Genomic DNA, 21522 nt, shown 5'->3' with positions numbered 1-21522 from the left:
CACCTGCAAACGCATTTTTCAACCGATTTTCTAAAAATTTTGCACTACGCTTTTTTTAAAACTCCCACAATATGTACGTTAAATTGCAAATTATGCCCATGAACATTCCACTAAGGAACAATACATGTACGTATTTTCGTCAAAATTCGTCATTTCAAACGTCAATCAATTTCAATTTTAATTTTGACGAAGAACGACGCACCTCAATGTGGTGTAGGGTGACAAAAGATTGGTTTTACCCGACTTTAGCCCATCCTTACGATTTGTATTTTAAAACAATAAATAAATGTTTCACACAAAAAAAATTTTGAATTGGTATCACTTTGTGTCAGATACCCTGTAGTATTAAGACAGTTTAATGCGCAGCTTTGTGTTGAAGCTTATATTACTTCTTGAACACCCACACTTTCTCTCGATAATCAAGTTCGGTCAAATTTTTCAAAACTTCCCCGGCACACATCCAAAGAAGTAACTAAACAGAAACCTTTTGTCGACATTTATAGGGTTGCGCACAAAAGGTTTCGCTGTTGCTCCTGCAGATTTACGCCCTGTAGGTAAGCACCCCGGTAGCTTAGTTGGTATGAAGTTCGGATTACCAGTACGGCAGTCGTGTGATCTATTTCTCTCACAGGCTTTGAGAGAGTAGCTACGTGCAATTAGAATAGCCAAAATTAGTCCAAATGATTCTGACTTCGTACTGTCATGTGAAGCCAAACTAAAAGATAGGCTTATAAGGCAGCTACTTTAGAAGTTATAACAGAATCGAAATGCTAAATAAGCAACTTTTCATACCAACTTAAAATATGTTTGCTAAATTTGAATTATTTCCCATTTTCTTTAATACTTATAAACAAGTGGTACATTAACTGGATGGGCAACACCTTTAAAGCTAAATTACAAGCATTAAACAATTCATTAAAGCTACCCACTTCTCTATTATATCATTTTTTTCTAACTACCTTTAGCTGCCCGCTTAGCCAAAAATTAAAGTTGAGGCTATTTTTTTCTTCGCTGCGATTTCCTTGCGTTTTTCCACCAACATTCCATGTATTCCAAATACATTTAATTAAATGTTATCAACATTCTAATAGGACTTAATTTACATGCTTAACCACCAAGTGGCCAACTATGGTCTCTCACACATTGGTGGTTGCCTGGTAGCTACTACCATAAAAAAGGAACTGCCAACTAAAAAGTCCGTTTTATTTCTTTGCCTGTGGAGGTTTGTACAACTTAATTGTTGCCCTTTGTTGTAGTTAAATACACACTTTTGGCTCTGTGCTTCCCCTGTGACCCTTTTATTAATAAGCTCAGTTTTGAATTAGAAAAAAGAAAACAGATACAGGTTTGAGGGCACACTTTTTTTTGGGCATTAGTTTTGGAGCTTTGCGTTTTTATTAACTATTTATAACCTGAAAAACGAAATCTTAACGGAGTTTTTCTACGCTGACCTTTAACGGCCTTCCTGGCTTAGGAAAGGGGAAGGAGATTTCAGTGTAAGGAGTGCGAGGGAGGTACTGTAAGGGATGGGGGGGGGGGGTACTGTGAAGTGAATGCCTTCAATGATTTGAAATGAAATAAAATTTATAGGATTTTCATGCATGTTGACAGGCGTTGCACTATAAAACCATTCGAAATGGAACGGAAACGGAAGTAATTCGGTGGGCTTTCATAGGAAAATGTGAACAAATTTGCATATCTCTCAGATTTCTTTGCACAAAGCACCTGGAAGCGAAGCAAACTTGTCGCCAAAAATCTAAGAAAAGCCAAATAAACATGAGCTTTATGGTTCTTGTTTTCTCTTGTCAGAAAATTAAGGACCCCGCCTCAGCTCCTGTGTGATCAAATGCGGTGTAACGAAATTTGCATAATTTGCCTTTTTATTACACATCAACGGCATGCAATGGCCAAAATACTGTTAGGGTTGTTTGCCCCATAAATCATAGATCTGTAGTGCTTTGTGGTAAGCAAAACATATGAGGGCAGATAGGAGGTAATGACGCAAATAGTTTGACGAAAAAACCTTCAACGACTTCCATACAAAAGCTCTTTAAATTTTAGTAAGAACAAATAAAAGCGTGCTAAGTTCGGCCGGGCCGAATCTTATATACCCTCCACCATGGATCGCATTTGTCGAGTTCTATCCCGGTATCTCTTTTTAGATAAACAAAGGATAAAAGAAAAGAATTGCTTTGTACGTTGAATTGAATGTTGGAGACCACATTAAAAGTATATATGTAAAATTTCAGCCAAATCGATTAAGAATTGGGCCTTTTAGGGGCTCAAGAAGTAAAATAGGTTTATAGGGGAGCTGTATCAGGCTAAAGATCGATTCAGATCATATTTGACACGTATGCTGGAGGTCATGGAAGAAGCCGGTGTAAAAATTTTCAACCAAATCGGAAAATAATTAGGCCTTCTTAAGGCTCAAGAAGTCAAAATCCCAAATCGGTTTATATGGCAGCTATATCAGGTTATAGATTGATTTGAACCATATTTGGCACAGTTGTTGTAAGTCATAATAAAACAACTCATGCAAAATTTCAGCCAAATCGGATAGGAATTGCGCCCTCTAGTGGGTAAAGAAGTCCAGATTCAAGATCGGTTTATATGGCAGCTATATTAGATTACAGACCGATTAAAACCATAATCCAAACTCTTGCTGGAAATTATAACAAAACACCCCATGCAAAATTTCAGCGAAATCGGATAAGAATTGCGCCTCTATTGGCTCAAGAAGTCAAGACCCCACATCGGTTTATATGACAGCTATATCAGGTTTTAGACCGATTTAAACCATACTGAACACAGTTATTGGAAATCAAAACAACACACCTCATGCAAAATTTCAGACAAATCGGATAAAAATTGCGTCCTCTAGTGGCTCAAGAAGTCAAGATCCCAAATCGGTTTATATGGCAGCTACATCAAAACATGGACCGATATGGGCCATTTACAATCCCAACCGACCTACACTAATAAAAAGTATTTGTACAAAATTTCAAGCGGCTAGCTTTACTCCTTCGAAAGTTAGCGTGCTTTCGACAGACAGACGGACGGTACACTATTTGGCAGAAATTTTGTACAACGGCTTCTCTCATGACCTACAATATACGTTTTTAATATGGTCTGAATCGATCAATACAGCTGCCATATAAACCGATCTCCCGATTTTACTTCTTGAGCCACTAGAAGGCACAATTTTTGGCCGAAATTTCGCATGAAATGTTTTATTATGACTTCCAACAACTGTGCTGATTATGGTTTAAATCGGTCCATTACCTGATATAGCTGTCATATAAATCAATCTGGGATCTTGACTTCTTGAGCCTCAACAGGGAGCAATTTCTATCCGATTGAGCTGATATATTGGATGACGTGTTTTGTTATGACTTCCAACAACTGTATTAAGAATGGTTCAAATCGTTCCATAACCTGATATAAATGCCATATAAACCGATCTGGAATTTTGACTTCTTGAGCCTCTAGAGGACGCGATTATTATTCAATATGGCTGAAATTTTGCATGAGCTTTTGCATATAGCTTCCATATTAACCGATATGGGGTCTTGACTTCTTGAGCCACTAGAGGGCGCAATTATTATCCGAATTAGGTTAAATTTTGTACCACGGTTTCTCTTATGACCATTAACATACGTGGCGAAAATGGAATGAATCGGTTTATAGCCTAATGCAGCTCCCCTCTAAACCAATCTCCCTATTTTCCTCTTCAGCCACTAAAGTGCGGAATTGTTACTAGATTTGGGTGAAATTTTACACAACGACTTTGGTCTCCAATATTCAGTTCCATTATGGTCCGAAATTAACCATAACTTGATATTGTTCCAATAACATAGCAATTCTTTTCTTTTATCCTTTGTTTGCCTAAAAAGAGATACCGAGGCAAGAGCTCGACAAATGCGATTCATGGAGGAGGGTATATAAGATTCGGTCCGGCCGAACTTAACACGCTTTTATTTGTGATCAATACTAAGGTTATAATAATAATTTTTCTATTATTACAAATAAGTGCTTATTCTTGAGCTTCATCGAATGTTGTATGTAATGACTACTACCGGTAACACAGATGGTATTCCTTTTGATAACTTGTTATACTTCAGCAGCTAATAAATCTATGGATTATAAGTTATCCATTATTTTATATGGCAAAAATAATGGCATGTACTTACCAAGTTTTTGCTGGGTTGGTTCAAAATAGCTCAAAAAGTGCTTATAACATGGCATTAGGGCTAAAAGACGACTTGCTATACCCATTTTTGATGGGTTACCTGTCTCGCTAGACAAAAGTTTTGTTTAGCCTTTTTTGGTGCATTAAAATGTATTCAGTGATCTTTAGGTTAAGGAATTTTTTCGTAAATACTTCTTTCTAATCTGTGGCTATACATTCGTCATTGGTTTTATTTTAATTTCAGTCATTAACACCGTGATTTCGTGGAAAAAGAACGGCAGCCATATAAAAAATCAACATATTATTGTGATACCCAACCAACCTCCATTCTCTTCCATCATCCATCGCTCGGCTTTCCTTACCCACAGTTGAACATTTTTTTTTTGGTGGCGTTACAGACTGTGAGCATTATTTTGCTGGATTTGGAAAAACACAAAACAACAATTAAAGGCATACAGCCATTGACCGGCTGCCTGACTGACAGACTGGCCAAGAAGCTGGTGATGCTGACAGTGGTGGTGGCTCAGCGTAGAACGGCCAAAGCCTAAGCTCATAAAACCAACTACAGTTGATTTGAGCCTCTTTTTTATAGCCCAAAATACTCTGGAGGAGAGATACCACAGCGGCGATTAGACTGTTGTCGTCTCATTAAAACGTAACGCGCGCCCGGCGAAGCCTCCAACACCAACACCAATAACAATAACAGCAACAGCAGCAGCAGCGACATGCCTCATACAGGTGAGTGGGGAGCCTTGGCTCAAATCATTCGGGCGGGCATAAACTGGCGATAATGACGCCATTGTAACCATTTCAATTTAATTTTATTACAATATATAAAAGAAAAAAAATTCAACACTCTACACAAACCTAACGTTTGACATGGTATGGGCAAAGGAGAGGAAAATAATAAACTCCCTGACAAACTGAACTCCTTTTGAAAAGCCATCATAAATTCTTAAGGTTTAACCATGAGCTAACGGTTCAGTTTCGCTTCTAACACTCGAAGACCATACAAGCATGATAAATGTATGGCTATCTTGTCGAGCATCCTTAACAATTTCATGTGATAAAGTAATTCCGAAAAAATTATGATTTTAACAATGCCAAGTGATGCAAGTACTTAACCAGGCCATGTAATGCCTTAATTCCCAAGGCAAAAACGCGAGATTTAATAGCCCCAATGGTTACAGTACATTGGTGTATGAACTTACCTCCTTTTATGGCCACCATCAAAACCGAAATTATAATTAGCCCTCCATTAACTTCAGGTTTCAGGGTGTTTTTGTTTAAGATCGTCTCCTACCCAGACCAGTTCCATGACGGTCAATTCGTGTTGGTAATTCAAGCAAACAAAAGCAACTTAGCTCAATGCTTTCACGGTTATTATTTTTTTACGATCATTAATTAACCACTAAACGTAGCAGCTAGAGTGTGTATTTTGCAAAATGTTTTGAAGTATTTCAAAAATATTAAAACGGATATAGATTTTTGAAAAATATTATGGCGATCCCTGAGGCGGAACCTAACTTCAGACACATAACAAGTCTAATTGGTTAATATTCAAATCTACTCCTTATTTATGAGATTGCAATTTAAGTTACGGTTAACATTCAAAATTGATTTTCTTATGTTGGAGCTACAATGGGAGGACAGGATAAAGGTCTTACATCTGTCTGGATTCAATCCTCCGAACTCCTCCAATCTCTGAATGACAGAGAAAATGATAACGATTTTTCGAGGCGACGGTTTCAACATTTCTAACACCAATGCGAGCCAAGTCTGTATTTAGCTCTCTTTAGCCTTTTATAACTCCATTGATCGTTTCAAATGTAGTAGGGCATCTATGTTTCGATTGGAGTGATCGTTCCACTGTGCTCACAAAGCACAACGAATCGAAAAAACTACTAAAAATATGCCATTTATCGAGATTATGTGTAAAATTTCAAGGCCATAGGTGGCCCGGGCGCCTTTTGCCAGGGCCCTGCAGTGGGTCACCTTGGAATTTTGACTAATTATTTGGGCTATCAAATCTTCACAATCGGACCGATTTCCGAAATTCCTTTTTTGAATAGTGATCAAAAATACCTACAAAAAAGTCCGCTTGAGGTACACAATATCTTTACTGGTTTCAGGAATATTCGATATTTATACCCTCTACCATAGGTTTGGGTTATACTAACTTCGCTATTCCGTTTGTAACACCTCGAAATATTGATCTTAGGCACATTTTATCCCCACTGCTATGGGTGACCACCATAAGTGACCTATTACGGATGCTGACCGAGGAGGGATTTGATCCCGTCTTCTTTTATATTATAATACTTCTAAGGGGTAAGGATCCGAACGAGCTATGCAGAAGGGTCTTACATATGGCATACGACTGGGCTAGACCCAGAGGTCTTAATGTTAGCCCAGAGAAGACTGAAATATGCCTGTTCACGTGGAAGACGAAGGTGGGCCAACTTAAAGCACCACGTTTCCTCAATAAGAAGATTTCGATATCTGACAAGGTCAAATACTTAGGTGTGATCTTGGACAGGAAACTGAATTGGAAGTGTCACATTCAGGAGCGTACTGAGAAGGCTAACAGATGTTGGGCACTATGTAGTCGAAATGGGGCCTGAATCCGAGGATAGTCCACTGGATCTACAGGAGCGTGATTAGACCAATACTTACTTACGCCTCAGTAATTTGGTGGACTGCTATGGAGAAAAAGTGCAATATAAGGACTAAACAACAGGTTGAGAGAACATGTTGTCTTGGCATAGGCGGAGCGTTGAGGACAACGCCCACTAGAGCACTAGAGACTATTCTAGATATCCGACCCATTGACATACAAATGAAGTGTGAGGCAGCCACTACGGCTATCAGACTTAAGGCGATGGGAGAATGGATTGTGGATGGGAGCAGCTAATACCATCGCGGTATAATCGAGGCGACGATAGGAAACCTGAAAGAAAGGAAGAGGTTTCCAATCGGATACCTGAGAGAACCTTGAAGTCGAGTGCGAGGCACTGCTGCCATCGGCACAGTCTTGGATTGATGGAACACTATTATTGCCACCTGGAAGATCATGTTACACGGATGGATCAAAGCTAGATGACAAAGTGAGCATGGGGGCTTACATTGAGAACCCAGGAACTGAGATCTGTTTTAGACTACCTGACCATAATACGGTCCTACAGGCGGAGATCCCGGCGATTACGGAGTGCGTGAGGTGATGTGGTGCTAACGCAAGGACGTCGAGTGTGAACATCTTTACCGACAGTAAAATTGCCATAAGGGCAATTTCCGGTCCGAGTTAAAGGAGTGAGCGACGAATGCGCATGCAACATTGTGAAACAACGAAACGGTCGGTAGGACGGCGAAAATCCTATGGGGGGATCCAGTTTGTGAGAAGACGAGGCTATTACTGAAAGGAGCAAGAAGGAGGTCAGTATAGCTATTGGTATCATAACGGAACAAATAGGACTACGAACTCATTTATGTAAAATCGGCGCGTCAAGTGATAACATGTGTAGGGCATGCGGGGAAGATGATGAGACGTTGGAGCATTTCCTTTGTCATTACCCGGCTTTCGCGTCTAACAGATGTCGCCACTTAGGTGGAGACACAATATCAGACATGAACCAACTTAGGGGAGTGGTATTGAAAACGATTAAGGATTTTGTAAGTAGCACGGAATTCCTAACATAAAATATTCTTTTTATAAGTTACTTTATAGTTTTTAATGCGCACATCAAGCCGATTACTGGCTTAGGTGTATGTCCATAGTGGCATGGGGCGGATTAATATCTGAACCCTTATTTTAACGTAACCTAACCTAGACGCCATAAAGTATTGTATATATATTCTTGATCGTCTTAACATTTTTAGGCGATCTATCCATGCCCGTCCGTCTGTCTGCCTGTGGATCAGCACGTTTACTTTCGAAGGTGTAAAGCTAGGCGCTTTAGGGCGCAAAACAAGCCGATTACTGGCTTAGGTGTATGTCTACAATGGCATGGGGGAGATTAATATCTGCACCCTCTTTTCAACCTAACTTAAAGCTACGCGCTTGAAATTTTTTACAAATACTTCCTATTAGTGTAGGTCGGTTGGGTTTGTAAATGGGCCATTGAGATATAGCTCCCATATAAACCGATCTCCGGATTTAATTTTTGGACCTTCTAGAGGGACCAATTCTTATCCGATTTTGTTGAAATTTTGCACAATGACTTCTCCAATGTAGGTCGGTTGGGATTGTTAATGAGCCATATCTATCCATATTTAGATATAGCTCCCATATAAACCAATCTCTCTATTTTATATCTTGAGCCTCTAGAGGGCGCAATTCTTATCCGATTTTCTTGACATTTTGCACAATGATATCCCAAATTTCGAAAATAAATGCGCCTTTTATGGCCCCCAAAACTTAAAATCGAGAGATCGGTCTATATGGCAGCTATTTTAAAATCTGGACCGATTTGGGCCAAAATCGGGTAATAAAAAGAAATGGCTTCTATGGGCCTAAGAGCCTTAACCGGCGGATCGGTCCGATATAGCCCATCTTCGAACTTAACTGCTTATGGACAAGAAAAGAATCTGTGCAAAGTTTCAGCTCAATATCTCTATTTTTATAGACTGTAGCGTGATTTCAACAGACAGACGGACGGACATGGCTAGATCGTCACAGATTTTTACGCTGATCAAGAATATATATTTTTTATAGGGTCGGAAATGGATATTTCGATGTGTTGCAAACGGAATGACAAAATGAATATATGCCTATCCTTCGGTAGTGGTTATAAAAACAACTGGGGTCAAGCTGGGGGGAGCGCCCCACCCCAAAACCCACCAAAGCGTATTTGTTTACCTATTGAGAAAATATGTGTATCAAATGAAAGTAGATTACGTGAGGGGTCACCCCACGCACAAAAAATACCTCCAACTAAACATGTATGGCGATTAGGACAATATGGTTCTTAAACGTGTTTATCCTCTCCTAATGCTGGTGATATATGTGAGGTACTATACCATTTAAAAACTTCTTCCCAAAGAGGTGTTGCACTGCAGTATACTCGAATGTACAGAAATCCTAGTGCTTCCAATTTTATTAATTTTTGCTGTGATAAAAATCAATTGATTAATGTTGTAGAGTAGAGTACCAATCTGACATCTATGTACTTTGGCTTTGTCTTCTCTAAAAAATCGTTCACAGGACTTGAAAGTGGAATCCGTTATCTGTTTAATCTAATATGACACCCACATTAGATTTGACATAGTTTGGATTATTATATTGTGATACCACAGTAGCTGCTAGTATCAAATTCTCACTGCCTACTCGAGCTCGAGCTAGCAACTCATCTTCGGGGGCACTTTAGATTTGACACTACCCTGTTTAATTAGTTTTTTCTTCAACTTAAAAAGTTTTCATGCTTAATTTAATAAATTTCCTTTCCTCCTTTCTATTTGTTATGCTTATTTATAGGCCAAGCTGGTGTCAATCAACTGGGTGGAGTATTTGTCAATGGTCGTCCCCTGCCGGACTGTGTTCGAAGGCGAATTGTGGAACTGGCTTTGTGTGGCGTTAGACCATGTGACATATCAAGGCAGTTGTTAGTATCACATGGTAAGTTCAAAATTCAAGGGAAAAAAGAAAACCAATAAACTTTTACAGTTCCAACACCTACGAACATTTTTCAAAACCCTTGCATTCATTTTTATCCTACAATTCCAGGCTGTGTCTCCAAAATCCTAACCCGCTTCTATGAAACGGGCTCCATACGTCCTGGCTCCATTGGTGGCAGCAAAACAAAGGTGAGTTTTAAGGTGTGTTCTCTCTCATTCTCCCTCACAATTCTTAGATATAACTCTTATCACTCAATTGTTCCATAAAAATATCAATGAAACGTACATTAGCATTTGACACTTTGCGCTTGAGTCAATATTTACTGCAATGTCAATAAATTCCATCGCTCATGAATATCAGTCGGTTGGCTGGCCGGTACATAACCAAGTCATGTAAATTACTTTGTAGATGTCATAAAAAAAGGAAAACAAGAACACAGGTGAACACCAAATAACAAATCACTCCTCACTACTTTAATAAAGTGTGTTATATGAGCTTAGACCCCAAAAAAACCAAGTCTAGCCCCATCCGCCAGATAAATAATAACAAGCAATTTGGAAGCATTTACCATTACAAATCAATCTGTGTGGCTAAAGCAAAAAATTCCAGATACGCATTTTATTAAAGTTAGATAACAAAGGCGACGACAACGGTGACTACAGCTACCATAGAGCGATGACAGGTTATTTGGGGGAAATCTAGGTGCAATGCTCCTCAATTTGAAGATATCTGTCGGCCGAAGTAGCGCTCGTCATATGGTCCTTGGCAAGGAAATTCCCACAGCCTTGATAAATGTTTCCATGCCATATACAATAGAATCTGTGTGTGTGAGTGGGAACACATTGTGGGAGATATATACAGGCAAGTAAGTGACGTTATGAGTGGAAAGCGTGTAGCGTTGAGAATTCAAAGGCTTTGGCTGCAACCGCAATCAGAAACCTTTAATTTATGGTCATGAAAATAATCTCCACATAATGCCATTTTTATGGTTGTAATCATGCCCTGTTGCTACCAGTCTTTTACTTTTCATATGCTCCCCCCCATTATCATTCTTTGACATTTCGATACTCCAATAGGATGGTGGTAGTAGTGGTGGTATGAAAAAATATTTGCCAGACGGAATTTGTGCTTAATGTCCTTATCAACTTCAATACTTTATTTAGGCGAATTTTCACTTCTGGGATATACATAAAGTGATTGTTATTTGATATCGTTCACTCTTTATGACCAGTACGTAACTCAAGTGAAATTTTCGGTAGCCAACACATGGTGACAAAAGACAATGTATTCGTCAGGCCAATCTGGCACACTTTTTTTTATTAAGTATGCATTTATCAGAAGTTTGCCTTATTTTGTAGAAATAAATTCATTATTTGCCCTACCAATATCATCAAAGCAATAGTTTTCTTGCCACGAAACAAAATAAAAATTCCCAATGCTTTCAATGTCACCCTGTAACACAAAGCAAATCAAAACATTACTTAGGATATTTCTTATTGAAACGAAAATTTCGTTTGAGGTGCATACCGCCCTGTAAGGAAAAGCTGGAGAGTTCGTTGATTTCCACTTTTAACGGTAGCTCAAAAGATTTGATAGATTTTCTTATAGAAACCAACCACTATGGGACGCGTTATGTCTTTGGTTAGAAGACTTTTCAACCATATTATGTGTGATGGTATGTTGTATTTGAATCGTATTAATAGCGAAAACGCATCTATGATACAATTACCACATTAACCACACTCGACAACCCTGGCTATTAGCTGTACTTTTCCCATTGCATTTATTTTTGTGTAATGACAGACATTCTTTCTGTGAAAAATTACACTTCTTCCGTACTACACATGATTTTGTGCATCTGTTGGAAGTTGTATTGACGGCTTCGAACGTGAACGTCAAGATAACGGCAATGGTTCTTGCATTGCTCCGCAATGGTTCTGTACAGTGGAATCGAAATCCACTTGGCAAAAGTACTTTACAGTGGTTCTTATATATATTCTTGGTCGACGTAAAAATCTAAGGCCATCTAGCCGTGTTCGTCCGGTTGTTCCCCTGTTCATCTGTTTGTTGGAATAACGCAACAGACTTTAAAAATAAAAGTAATGAGCTGGAATTTTTAACGGATCTTTTTTTGTTCATATATAAATATTAAATATATTTATTACAATAAAATATGACCAATAGTGTGAACATAGGGCATCAACAAGCTCCCTCCATCTAGCTCTATCGTTGGCCAAAGCCTTAGCCGATTCCATGATATATGGGTTGAGTCTAATTTTGTACAGCGTGCAGCGGATCCATGTGTTTTTCGGGCGTCCCCTCCTTCCTTGTCCTTGCGGGTTTCAGTCTAGGACATTTGCACGGACCCATCGTGTTCGTATTCGTGCAAGCAGGACACCTCCTGGTTGTGCTAACTTTTTGGATCGCACCGCATCGATGCTTCTGAGAGAGTTCTGACGTTCCATGTTCCAATCATAAACCGTGTTCTGAATCCATAGGTCGTCATGGGGGGGGGGGGGGGTTGTCAGTTCCATTATTTCTTATTAATGTTTTTGTAATCGTGATTTTTAGATGGATGGCGGATTGGACCATCGCATCGCTACCTAGTGCTGGGGCTGCCAGCGACCCCCTAGGGCGGATTTTCTTGATGGTAAATCTTCTGAAAATCTGCGCCCGCCACCATTGGCCATTTCTTTGGGCTCATCCGCTGACGACCCTATTGCACGGACTCATTGTTTTCGTATTCGTATCCGTGCAAGCGGGACACCCCTGCTTGTGATAACTTTTTGGTTCGCACCGCATAATTATATTTCTGCGGTACCCCTCATATCTGATGAGCTTTCCCCAATCCACCACCTGGGAAGGCGTCTGATGGGAGAAGTAGCTTGGAAACTCCGCACGAAATTGTTCATAAGCAAGTTAAAGTCGAAGATGGGCTATATAGGACCACATCTTGATATAGCCCTCATGTAGACTGATTCTCCGATTTAAAGTTGCATTTATTACCCGATTTCGCTGAAATTTTGCAAATTGTATTTGCAAACATGCATCCTCAACATCCGTGCAGAATATGGTCTAGACCGGACTATATTTCGATATAGGTAACGTATATACGGATCTCCCGATTTAAGTTTTTGAGCCACTAAAAAGCGCATTTATTACCCGAATTCGCTGTAATTTGGGACAGCGAGCAATAGGGAGCCGTTTTACTTTTTTTCAAATTATGGTCTACAACGCTTTATATTTGGATATAGCTGCCAGATATTTATCGATCTGCGGATTTAGGGTATTGGATCCATTAATGGCACAAGTCCGTTTTTGTGTTATAATTACTATCCGTCTGTGGACATATTAATTTTCCTCAAGAATATGTTTTTTTTATAGGGCCCAAAATCATATTTCAATGTTTCTCTATTTACCTATGGAGGAGAGTTTAAAAAACCGATATAACATTATGGGCACAACAGCCCATATTGCCCTTCTTTACCATTGTTACTGCAATAGTACGCTCTTCTATAGACCATACACTCTGTTTTGCATATGTGTGGCCTTACCCAATTAACAATTAAATGTGGTGATTTAGAGAAACAAAATAGTGTTGTCATTTAATGGTTAATCAATCATTTGTCTATAATTAATAAGAAATTGAAGGTTTCAGATTCACACTTCAAGCGCACGCAAACCAAGCAACACGCTCCCCATGCCAACAATAAAATCAATCACCACATAAACACCCTTTTACAACAAAACAGGCAGACTGGTGGTAACCACGATTGTGATTACAACAAATAAAAGCATTAATGATAAGACTAGACGAGGGGGTAAGCGAAAGGAGGGGTATATATTATTATCAAGTTGATCCATTGTTCACTTAACCGAAAGAACAAAACGTGCATTTAACACCTCTTCTATTTTGTGTTGGTTGCTGAGTTTCTTGTTTAAATAATGCTCATACGTTCATTCTCACATATCGCATTGGGTTAGCGTGTTTCCTTGTGTTTGTTGTCGTTGCTAGTATACTTCTATTCCGATAAAAATCGTGAACAAGTGCACAAGCAACCACTTGTGCTGAGGCTTAACCGCCTATGATGATGGTATTTGCGTGTGTCAGCAGTACAAGAAATGTAATTTGATTTCATGTGTCCATAAACATTTATTTCCATTTTTATGAATTTTTAATGAATTGCCAAGTCACACGTCATTCTTAGCCATGGAGAAAAGAGGAAAGGGAAGAGAGTAAAACAAAATACACCAAAGGCTAAAAAGTAGGTCCTAGAAATATAAAGTCCACAGGACATTTGTCCTCGTTTTTTGGAGAGTAGGTGGAAACAAATTATGATACAATGCATTGTGTAAAAGGGTGTCAAAAACAATTTTTGTTCCCTTTTCCCTCCTTCTTTATTACACAAAAAAGGCGTTGTAGTTATTCTGTGATTACATCAAATATTTCTAAATTTGGTGTAGGCCTTAGCTGAATGTGTGAATGTTTCAGACTGGCAATGAAAGACTAAAAACTGAAAAATGCAAAATGATTGTAAAGTTTCTACATATCTATACTTGCATCTACACTTCGAAAAAAATATCCAAATACATGGCTTATTTTAAAGCATACAAATCAGTTGATAGGCTTTTCATATGATATAACGAAGAAGATTTCCAATGAAAAACATAAGTAATCTGATAGCTCGTAGCCCTGTGAACTCGTTAAGGGGGCCACCGAAATAGAGCTGGCAAAATATCGATGGCATTATCGATACTATCGATATTTTATTTTTTGCTTCATTATCGTTTGTTTTTTTTCCTATCGATACTATCGGCGAAGTTAAGCTTTTTACACAATTGAACAAAAAAAGCGATCCAACATTGAATGTATGCTATAAGGTACACTGCACGCTATTTTCATCCGATTGGGTTAAAATTTTTATACCCTCCACCATAGGATGGGGGTATACAAAATTCGTCATTCTGTTTGTAACACCTCGAAATATACGCTTAAGACCCCATGATCGTCATGACATTCTAAGTCGATTTAGCCATGTCCGTCCGTCCGTCTGTCTGTCGAAAGCACGTTAACTTTCGAAGGAGTAAAGCTAGGCGCTTGAAATTTTGAACAAATACTTTTTATCAGTGTAGGTCACTTTCGATTGTAAATGGGCCAAATCGGTCCAGTTTTCATATAGCAGCCATATAAACCGATCTTGGCTCTTGACTTCTTTCGCCTCTAGAGGGCGCAATTCTAGTCCGATTTGACTGAAATTTGAAATTCAAGTGCAAATCGGGCGATACATATATGTGGGAGCTATATCTAAATCTGAATCGATGTTGATAAAATTTTGCATGTATGTTAAGATCAGCAAGAAAATAATTTGTGCCAAATTTTGTACAGATCAGAGGAAAATTTTAGTTCCTACGGCCATTTAAGTGCAAATTGGGCGATACATATATATAGGAGATATATCTAAATCTGAACCGAATTTTATCAAAATCAATAGCGTGATATCTCTTGATGATTGGACAAAAAATACGACCTGCACTTTGGTTATAAGAATACGTGGACTCACAGGCGGACGGACAGACGGACATGGCTAAACCGAATCAGAAAGTGATTCTGAGTCGATCGGTATTCTTATCAATGGGTCTAGCTCTTCTCCTTCTTAGCGTTGCACAAACTTATAATACCCTGTACCACAGTGGTGGTATAAAAACAGAAAAACGATGCGTAACCCCCTGCTCATGTTCGTTCGTTGCTGTTTCAACAACGACTGTTACAAAGAGCATAAGAATACATGTGTCTTGCCGTAAGGGGCTAGTCATCGCTGATTTAGACCATACTTGCCACAGTTGTTGGAAGTCTATTTACGATTGCAATATAAAACCATGGACCGATATGGCACAGTACCAACAGGACTTCACTAATGATATTAGCAAAGAGACAAAGAGCGCGTGAAGTTCGGTCTGGCCGAATCTTTTATTGCATCCTCCACGGATCGCATTTCTCAAGTTCATTGAACAAATTGTCGTAGGCAAATCAGGCCATTACATATATGTTATACATCTCGTTATACACCGATTTGGGACATACTTTCCGTGATTTATAGATAAATATTGAGCACTTTCGCTACTTCGTCAAAGAGATATCGGTTCTTTGATGTTGGAAGTAATAGCAAAGCACCATGTCTAACATTTCCACCAATTTGGATAATAATAGCAGCTTCGTGGAACTAAAGAATTCACATGGGGATACCGGTTTATATGAGATCTATTTCAGGTTAGAGAAAACATGCGCCAACTGGTTGTGGATGCTGGAAGTAATAAAAAACCATTGGAAAGTTTCATCGAAATCAAGTAGTTCTTGCGCCCTCTAGCAGCTTAAGGAGTCAAATCGGAAGATCGGTTTATATAGGATTATATCTTAACATAAACCGTTTTGGGTCATTTAAATCCTAACGGACTTACAATAAGAAGACGTATTCGTGCAAAATTTGAAGTGCCTAATAGAAAGACCACTGGAGGTACCCCCACAAAACTTTCATATTTAATGCTATTAAAAGGTTTTTAGCCCTCCAGGAAAGATAAGCTGGCTTCGCTATTGGATAGAACCTTTGTTTACTTTACAAATATACTGAGGGAGTAACATCGGGAGAACGGACTATATGAGGACCATATCGAAAGTTGAATTCTAAACTACTTCATCGGATAGCATTCTTAATAAAACCAGTAGTGTCCTTAGGAAAACGGACGGATGACAGATAGACACATGGATGGAAAGATGAATCTTACTCGACTACTTCAAATATTCATTATTGATTGTATAACTATGATTATGACTGAAAAGTTGGGATATTCCCACATTTTTCCCCAATAAGAGGGAGTCGGGACAGCCACAGAAAGTCGGGATAATCCCGACCATCTGCCATCCCTATATAAATACAGCCTACCATGAAGTGCCCGTGGTGGGTTGGGGTTACTGGCTTTCCTTATCCCTTGCAAAAATCTAACATCATAAAGCTCGTCTTGAAAAAGAAATAAGAAATAAACAGAAAATTAAATCCATCCAATTAAAATCTATTTGCGATAAAATTGTTTACGAAATGAAAATTTTTGACTTTAAAACGTTTTTCTGTGAAAAATCTAATTTAACAATAATTTCTTTTAAAGTAAAATCTTGACAAAACTCGTCCATCCTTACAAACGTCATTCCGTCCGTCCGTCTTTTAATTCGTCCTTCCATCCATCTTTTCATTCGTCCTTCCATCTGTCTTTTCATCCGTCTTTCCATCCGACCGACCTTCCTGGCGTCCGTCCTTCCTCGCGTCCGTCCGTCCTTCCTGGCGTCCGCCCTTCCGTCAGTTCATCCGTCCCTCCCTCCTGGCGTCCATGTTTCCATCTGTCCGCCTTTCTGCACATCCTTCCGTTCGTTCCTTCTTCAATTTGATCTCCATCCTTCCGTTCGTCCATCCATTTATCAGACCATTTTTTCCATTCGATCTTTCATCCGCCCGCCCCCCCTGCCGAAACTGTGATAAGATTCGAATGAATGAGTTAATTTCTTGAAATTTTTCACAGATGCTTCCTTATTATGTGGGTGGTTGGGTGTTGCAAATGGACCATTTTGATTCAGTTTTGGATGTAGCTTCCATATTACTCCCCTCTATATAAAGTCCCTATACTTATGCACTCTAACAACCACATCAAATCTTGTGCAGCTAGGTACATAAACAAATAGAGCCGATTCCCAGATATGACTCTTTATCATTTCCCAATTTGATTTCTTCAAGTATAAACCGAATTAAATTGGTGTAAATCTATGGTGGTTGGTGAACAAAACTGGGTTTGGCTTAACCCGTTTTTACCCTCTATAGTCTCTCTCTCTACGAACGTTGTATTAAAAACAAGTACAAACTTGAGCTGGGCTGTCCGAATCTTATAAACGCTCCACCATGGATCGCCTTTGACAATTTGTTTGGACGGCATCTATTTATAGACAGAAACTAAAAACGGATAATGGCAGGTCAAAACAAAAAATTCCCATGGATTTTTTATAAGATTGGATAAAAATTGCGCACGCTAGAGGCTCAAGAACTATATTCTGGATTTGGACCAATTGGGACCATACTTGATAAATCTGTTGGAGGTCATAGGAAAAATCACAGTACAAAATTTCAGCCAAATCGTATAACAATTACACTCTCTAGAGGCTAAATAAGTATATTCGGCAGATTGGTTTTCATGGGAGCTATATCAGGGTTTGGACCGATTCAAACCATACTTTGTACATCTATTGAAGGTCATGGAAAAATTCATCGTGGAAATTTTCATCCAAATCGTATAAGCATTGCACTTTCTAAAGCCGGGAGATCGGTTTATATTGGAACTATTTCTAGACTAGAACTGAATTGGCGCATTTACAATCCAAAACAACCTAAACTAACAAGAGGTATTCAAGTTTAATTTTAGGCTCCTAGGTCTACTCTTTCGAAAAATAGCGTGTTTTCGACAGACGGACGAACAGATGGACGGACATGGCTAGATCCACGTATAATATCATGATGATCAATAATGGGGGATCTTAGACGAATATTTCAGGGTGTTTGAAACGGAATAACGAAATTAGTGTTGCCCCATCCTATGGTGAAGGGTATAATTATTCCACATATTCTGGTCGTTTTGACCACAGCTATAACCATGTAAATTTTGTAACTATATCTTAATACGCCTGAAAACGTCAGACTTTTCCCACCCGTTTTTGCAGTGCGTCATTTAGATTTACATTGCGATATATCGAAAATAATCACAACGTAAATCAGGATATTGCTGTATAAATAAAATTAAATTTTTCCGAATTTTTGTACATTTTTCCATGTGCGTTTTATTAAATTTCATTAAAAACTAATACCGGTTTATTCACAGAACTTAATAAAGATTTGAAATAGGTTTCTTTGATAAATTTCCTTTCTAGAACTTTCAAAGTCCGTTTGTTAAGACTTCATTCAATTTTTTGAATAAGGCTGTAAGATTTTGCTACGAAACAAATTTTAAGTATATTTTCCAAGAAATTTTTCTCAGTGTTTTATAACCGCACCTAAGCAAGGGTTAACCCCACTGTGTTCTATAAAAACTCAAGCAATCCACTAAATCCATAAAAATACCGGTTTATTCACAAAACTTAATAAAAATTTGAAATAGGTTTCTTTGATAAATTTCCTTTCTAGAAATTTCAAAGTCCGTTTGTTAAGACTTCATTCAGTTTTTTGAATAAGGCCGTAAGATTTTGCTACGAAAAAAATTTTAAGTATATTTTCCAAGAAATTTTTCTCAGTGTTTTATAACCGCACCTAAGCAAGGGTTAACTTCACTGGGTTCTATAAAAAAAAACTCAAGCAATCCACTAAATCCATAAAAAGGGTGATTGCGTGTCTCACTGTCCTCTATCAGTGGCGTTGTTAACATCAGGCCAAGTTAGTGAAAAACAATTGAAATTTCACGGTATTTAATTGTGGCATTTTTGCACACGACATTTGTCGGAAGTTTAAAATCTAAGCCAGCCGCAACACCATTTCTATAACATTAACATTTAACATTTTAACAGCAAATGATACTAATCTTGATTTTCCCTCTTTCCCTCCCAATTGTTTCATTGCAGCAAGTGGCAACACCCACGGTGGTTAAGAAAATCATACGTCTCAAAGAGGAAAACAGCGGCCTCTTTGCCTGGGAAATACGTGAACAGTTGCAACAGCAACGCATTTGCGATCCCAGCTCGGTGCCCTCGATAAGCTCTATAAATAGAATATTACGCAATAGTGGCCTATGGACAGACGAAATGACTTCAAATCAGCAAAATGCAGCAGCAGCTGCAGCTGCAGCAGTGGCTTCAGGGGGGCATCCTGTTAATACCACCAGCGCAGGTTACACGGTGCCAAACTCCATGTATACCAACACCAACAATTCGGCTGGCCTGCCCCCAAGTGTCTCTGAGTCAGCGGGTCCTGGGACTTTTCCCCATAACCGTAACCCACATCATAGTCAACAGCAGGCCATGGCCTTAGCCAGTTCTTATCGTTATGCGGATGTGGCTATGCCCACGGCTTCCAATAGCCATCAGCATCTTGCCTCCGGTGATCATCCCATTAAACCAGCACCAAAGCATCCCATGGCTGGCCTAACAGCAGCTTCATCCGCCTCCTCACCCCAACTTACACCACAAGATCTTTCCTATTCGGCTGCTTTGCAGAAACATTGGTTTTGGAATCCCTCTTTGCTCTACTACACCCAGCATGTGCAAGCTGCCAGCCAATTCCTGCCCTATACCAGCCATGGTCAATCGCCCTCGGCTGCCTATTTCCCTGCCTCAATGCACGGCGGAGGTTATACGAAATCTGAGAGTTCCATAGATTTGACCACACCCTCGGCCACCGATGCTCTAAGTGATTGTGACAGTGGCAAATCCTCGCCGGCCACCATCAATTTAAGTTCCACCTCCGCTTCATCATGCCCCACGGCCACCAATCCATCCACCAACAGCCGCAAGCGTAACCCCTACTCTATTGAGGAGCTGCTTAAGAAACCAGAAAAGCGTATGCGCTTAAATGCCAATTCCACAGCAGCCTCCTTGAGATTGAGCCCCAAGAAGGAAGATTGCAATGTCAGTGTGTGCTCGGCCAGCAGTGGCCACAGCAATAACAGCAGCAGCAGTCACATCAGTTGTGTGGGCGAAGACAGTTGTGATGAACCCATTCGCCATCGTTCACCTTTGAGTGCAGGGCCATCAGCCTCGGTGGCCAACATTGAGGCTGAGGAAAATTGTGAGACAGTGGAGGTGGTCAACTGAAGCTTTTAAAGAAGAATTCCGTCAAATTGTGTTATTTATTGGTAGATGTTTTCCTAAGCTAAGTTATTTAAATGAGAGTATTTTAGTCCTACATAGTTCTTTAGATTCCTTAGAGTAATATAATTGTCTAGTTTAGCTGCAGAAAGGCTATGGCAAGTGTCCTTCTATGGGACACTCCTACAATTAACCCTTTGAATGTATGTATGTGTTTGTAATTGTAAATCATTATAAATGTCTTAGCTTTAAGTAGTATGAATGATGTAGTCTTAGATGATGGAAAGAAAAGAAAAAGCCATTGCAAACCTTAAAACAATAAAAAAAACAAAAATAAATGCTTATATCCAAATTTGAAATCTGAAATTGTTTATTTCAATTAGGTTTATTGAAAAAAATGGGAGTACCTACTACAAGAATTAATATTCCTAAAAATGCAAATTTTGACCATGAACATTCCACTAAGGAACAGGGGCAAACTTCTCACATATCAATGAGTGCAGTCCGATTCAAGTTTAAGCTCAATAATAAGGGGTCTCATTTTTATAGCCGAGTCCGAACGGCGTGCCGCAGTGCGACACCTCTTTGGAGAGAAGTTGTACATGGCATAGTACCTCACAAATGTTGCCAGCATTAGGAGGGGAAAACCACCGCTAAAAATTTTTCTGATCGTCTCGCCAGAATTCGAACCAAGGCGTTCAGCGTCATAGGCGGACATGTTAACCTCTGCGCTACGATCCTTACTAGAGTGAAGGAAATTAGTGGTGAGGAATTTGCTGAATTCCGTAGCATGATCTGCGGCAATCCATTCCAGGCCAGCTCGTCGGCCGCTTCGTTCCGCACCATCCCTTGACTGCGCGGGACCTAGGATAGCTTGACAGCTTTTGCCATAGTTCA

At 39.3% G+C, this 21522-nt stretch overlaps 1 protein-coding gene across 1 annotated transcript; it reads left to right on the top strand.

Moving 5' to 3' along the window:
- Window positions 1–4914: 4914 nt before the first annotated feature.
- Window positions 4915–20750, top strand: LOC106096092 (paired box pox-neuro protein). Its single transcript, XM_013263659.2, has 4 exons — window positions 4915–4927; window positions 9660–9800; window positions 9909–9988; window positions 19444–20750. The coding sequence occupies exons 1-4, from the start codon at window positions 4915–4917 to the stop codon at window positions 20629–20631; spliced, it is 1422 nt and encodes a 473-aa protein (XP_013119113.2). The 3' UTR covers window positions 20632–20750.
- The last annotated feature ends 772 nt before the right edge of the window (window positions 20751–21522 follow it).

This window comes from Stomoxys calcitrans, chromosome 5 (genome assembly GCF_963082655.1).
Source record: "Stomoxys calcitrans chromosome 5, idStoCalc2.1, whole genome shotgun sequence".
NCBI lineage: Eukaryota > Metazoa > Arthropoda > Insecta > Diptera > Muscidae > Stomoxys > Stomoxys calcitrans.
Note: the sequence above shows the minus strand (reverse complement) of the source record. Positions and strands in the feature narration are given on the sequence as shown.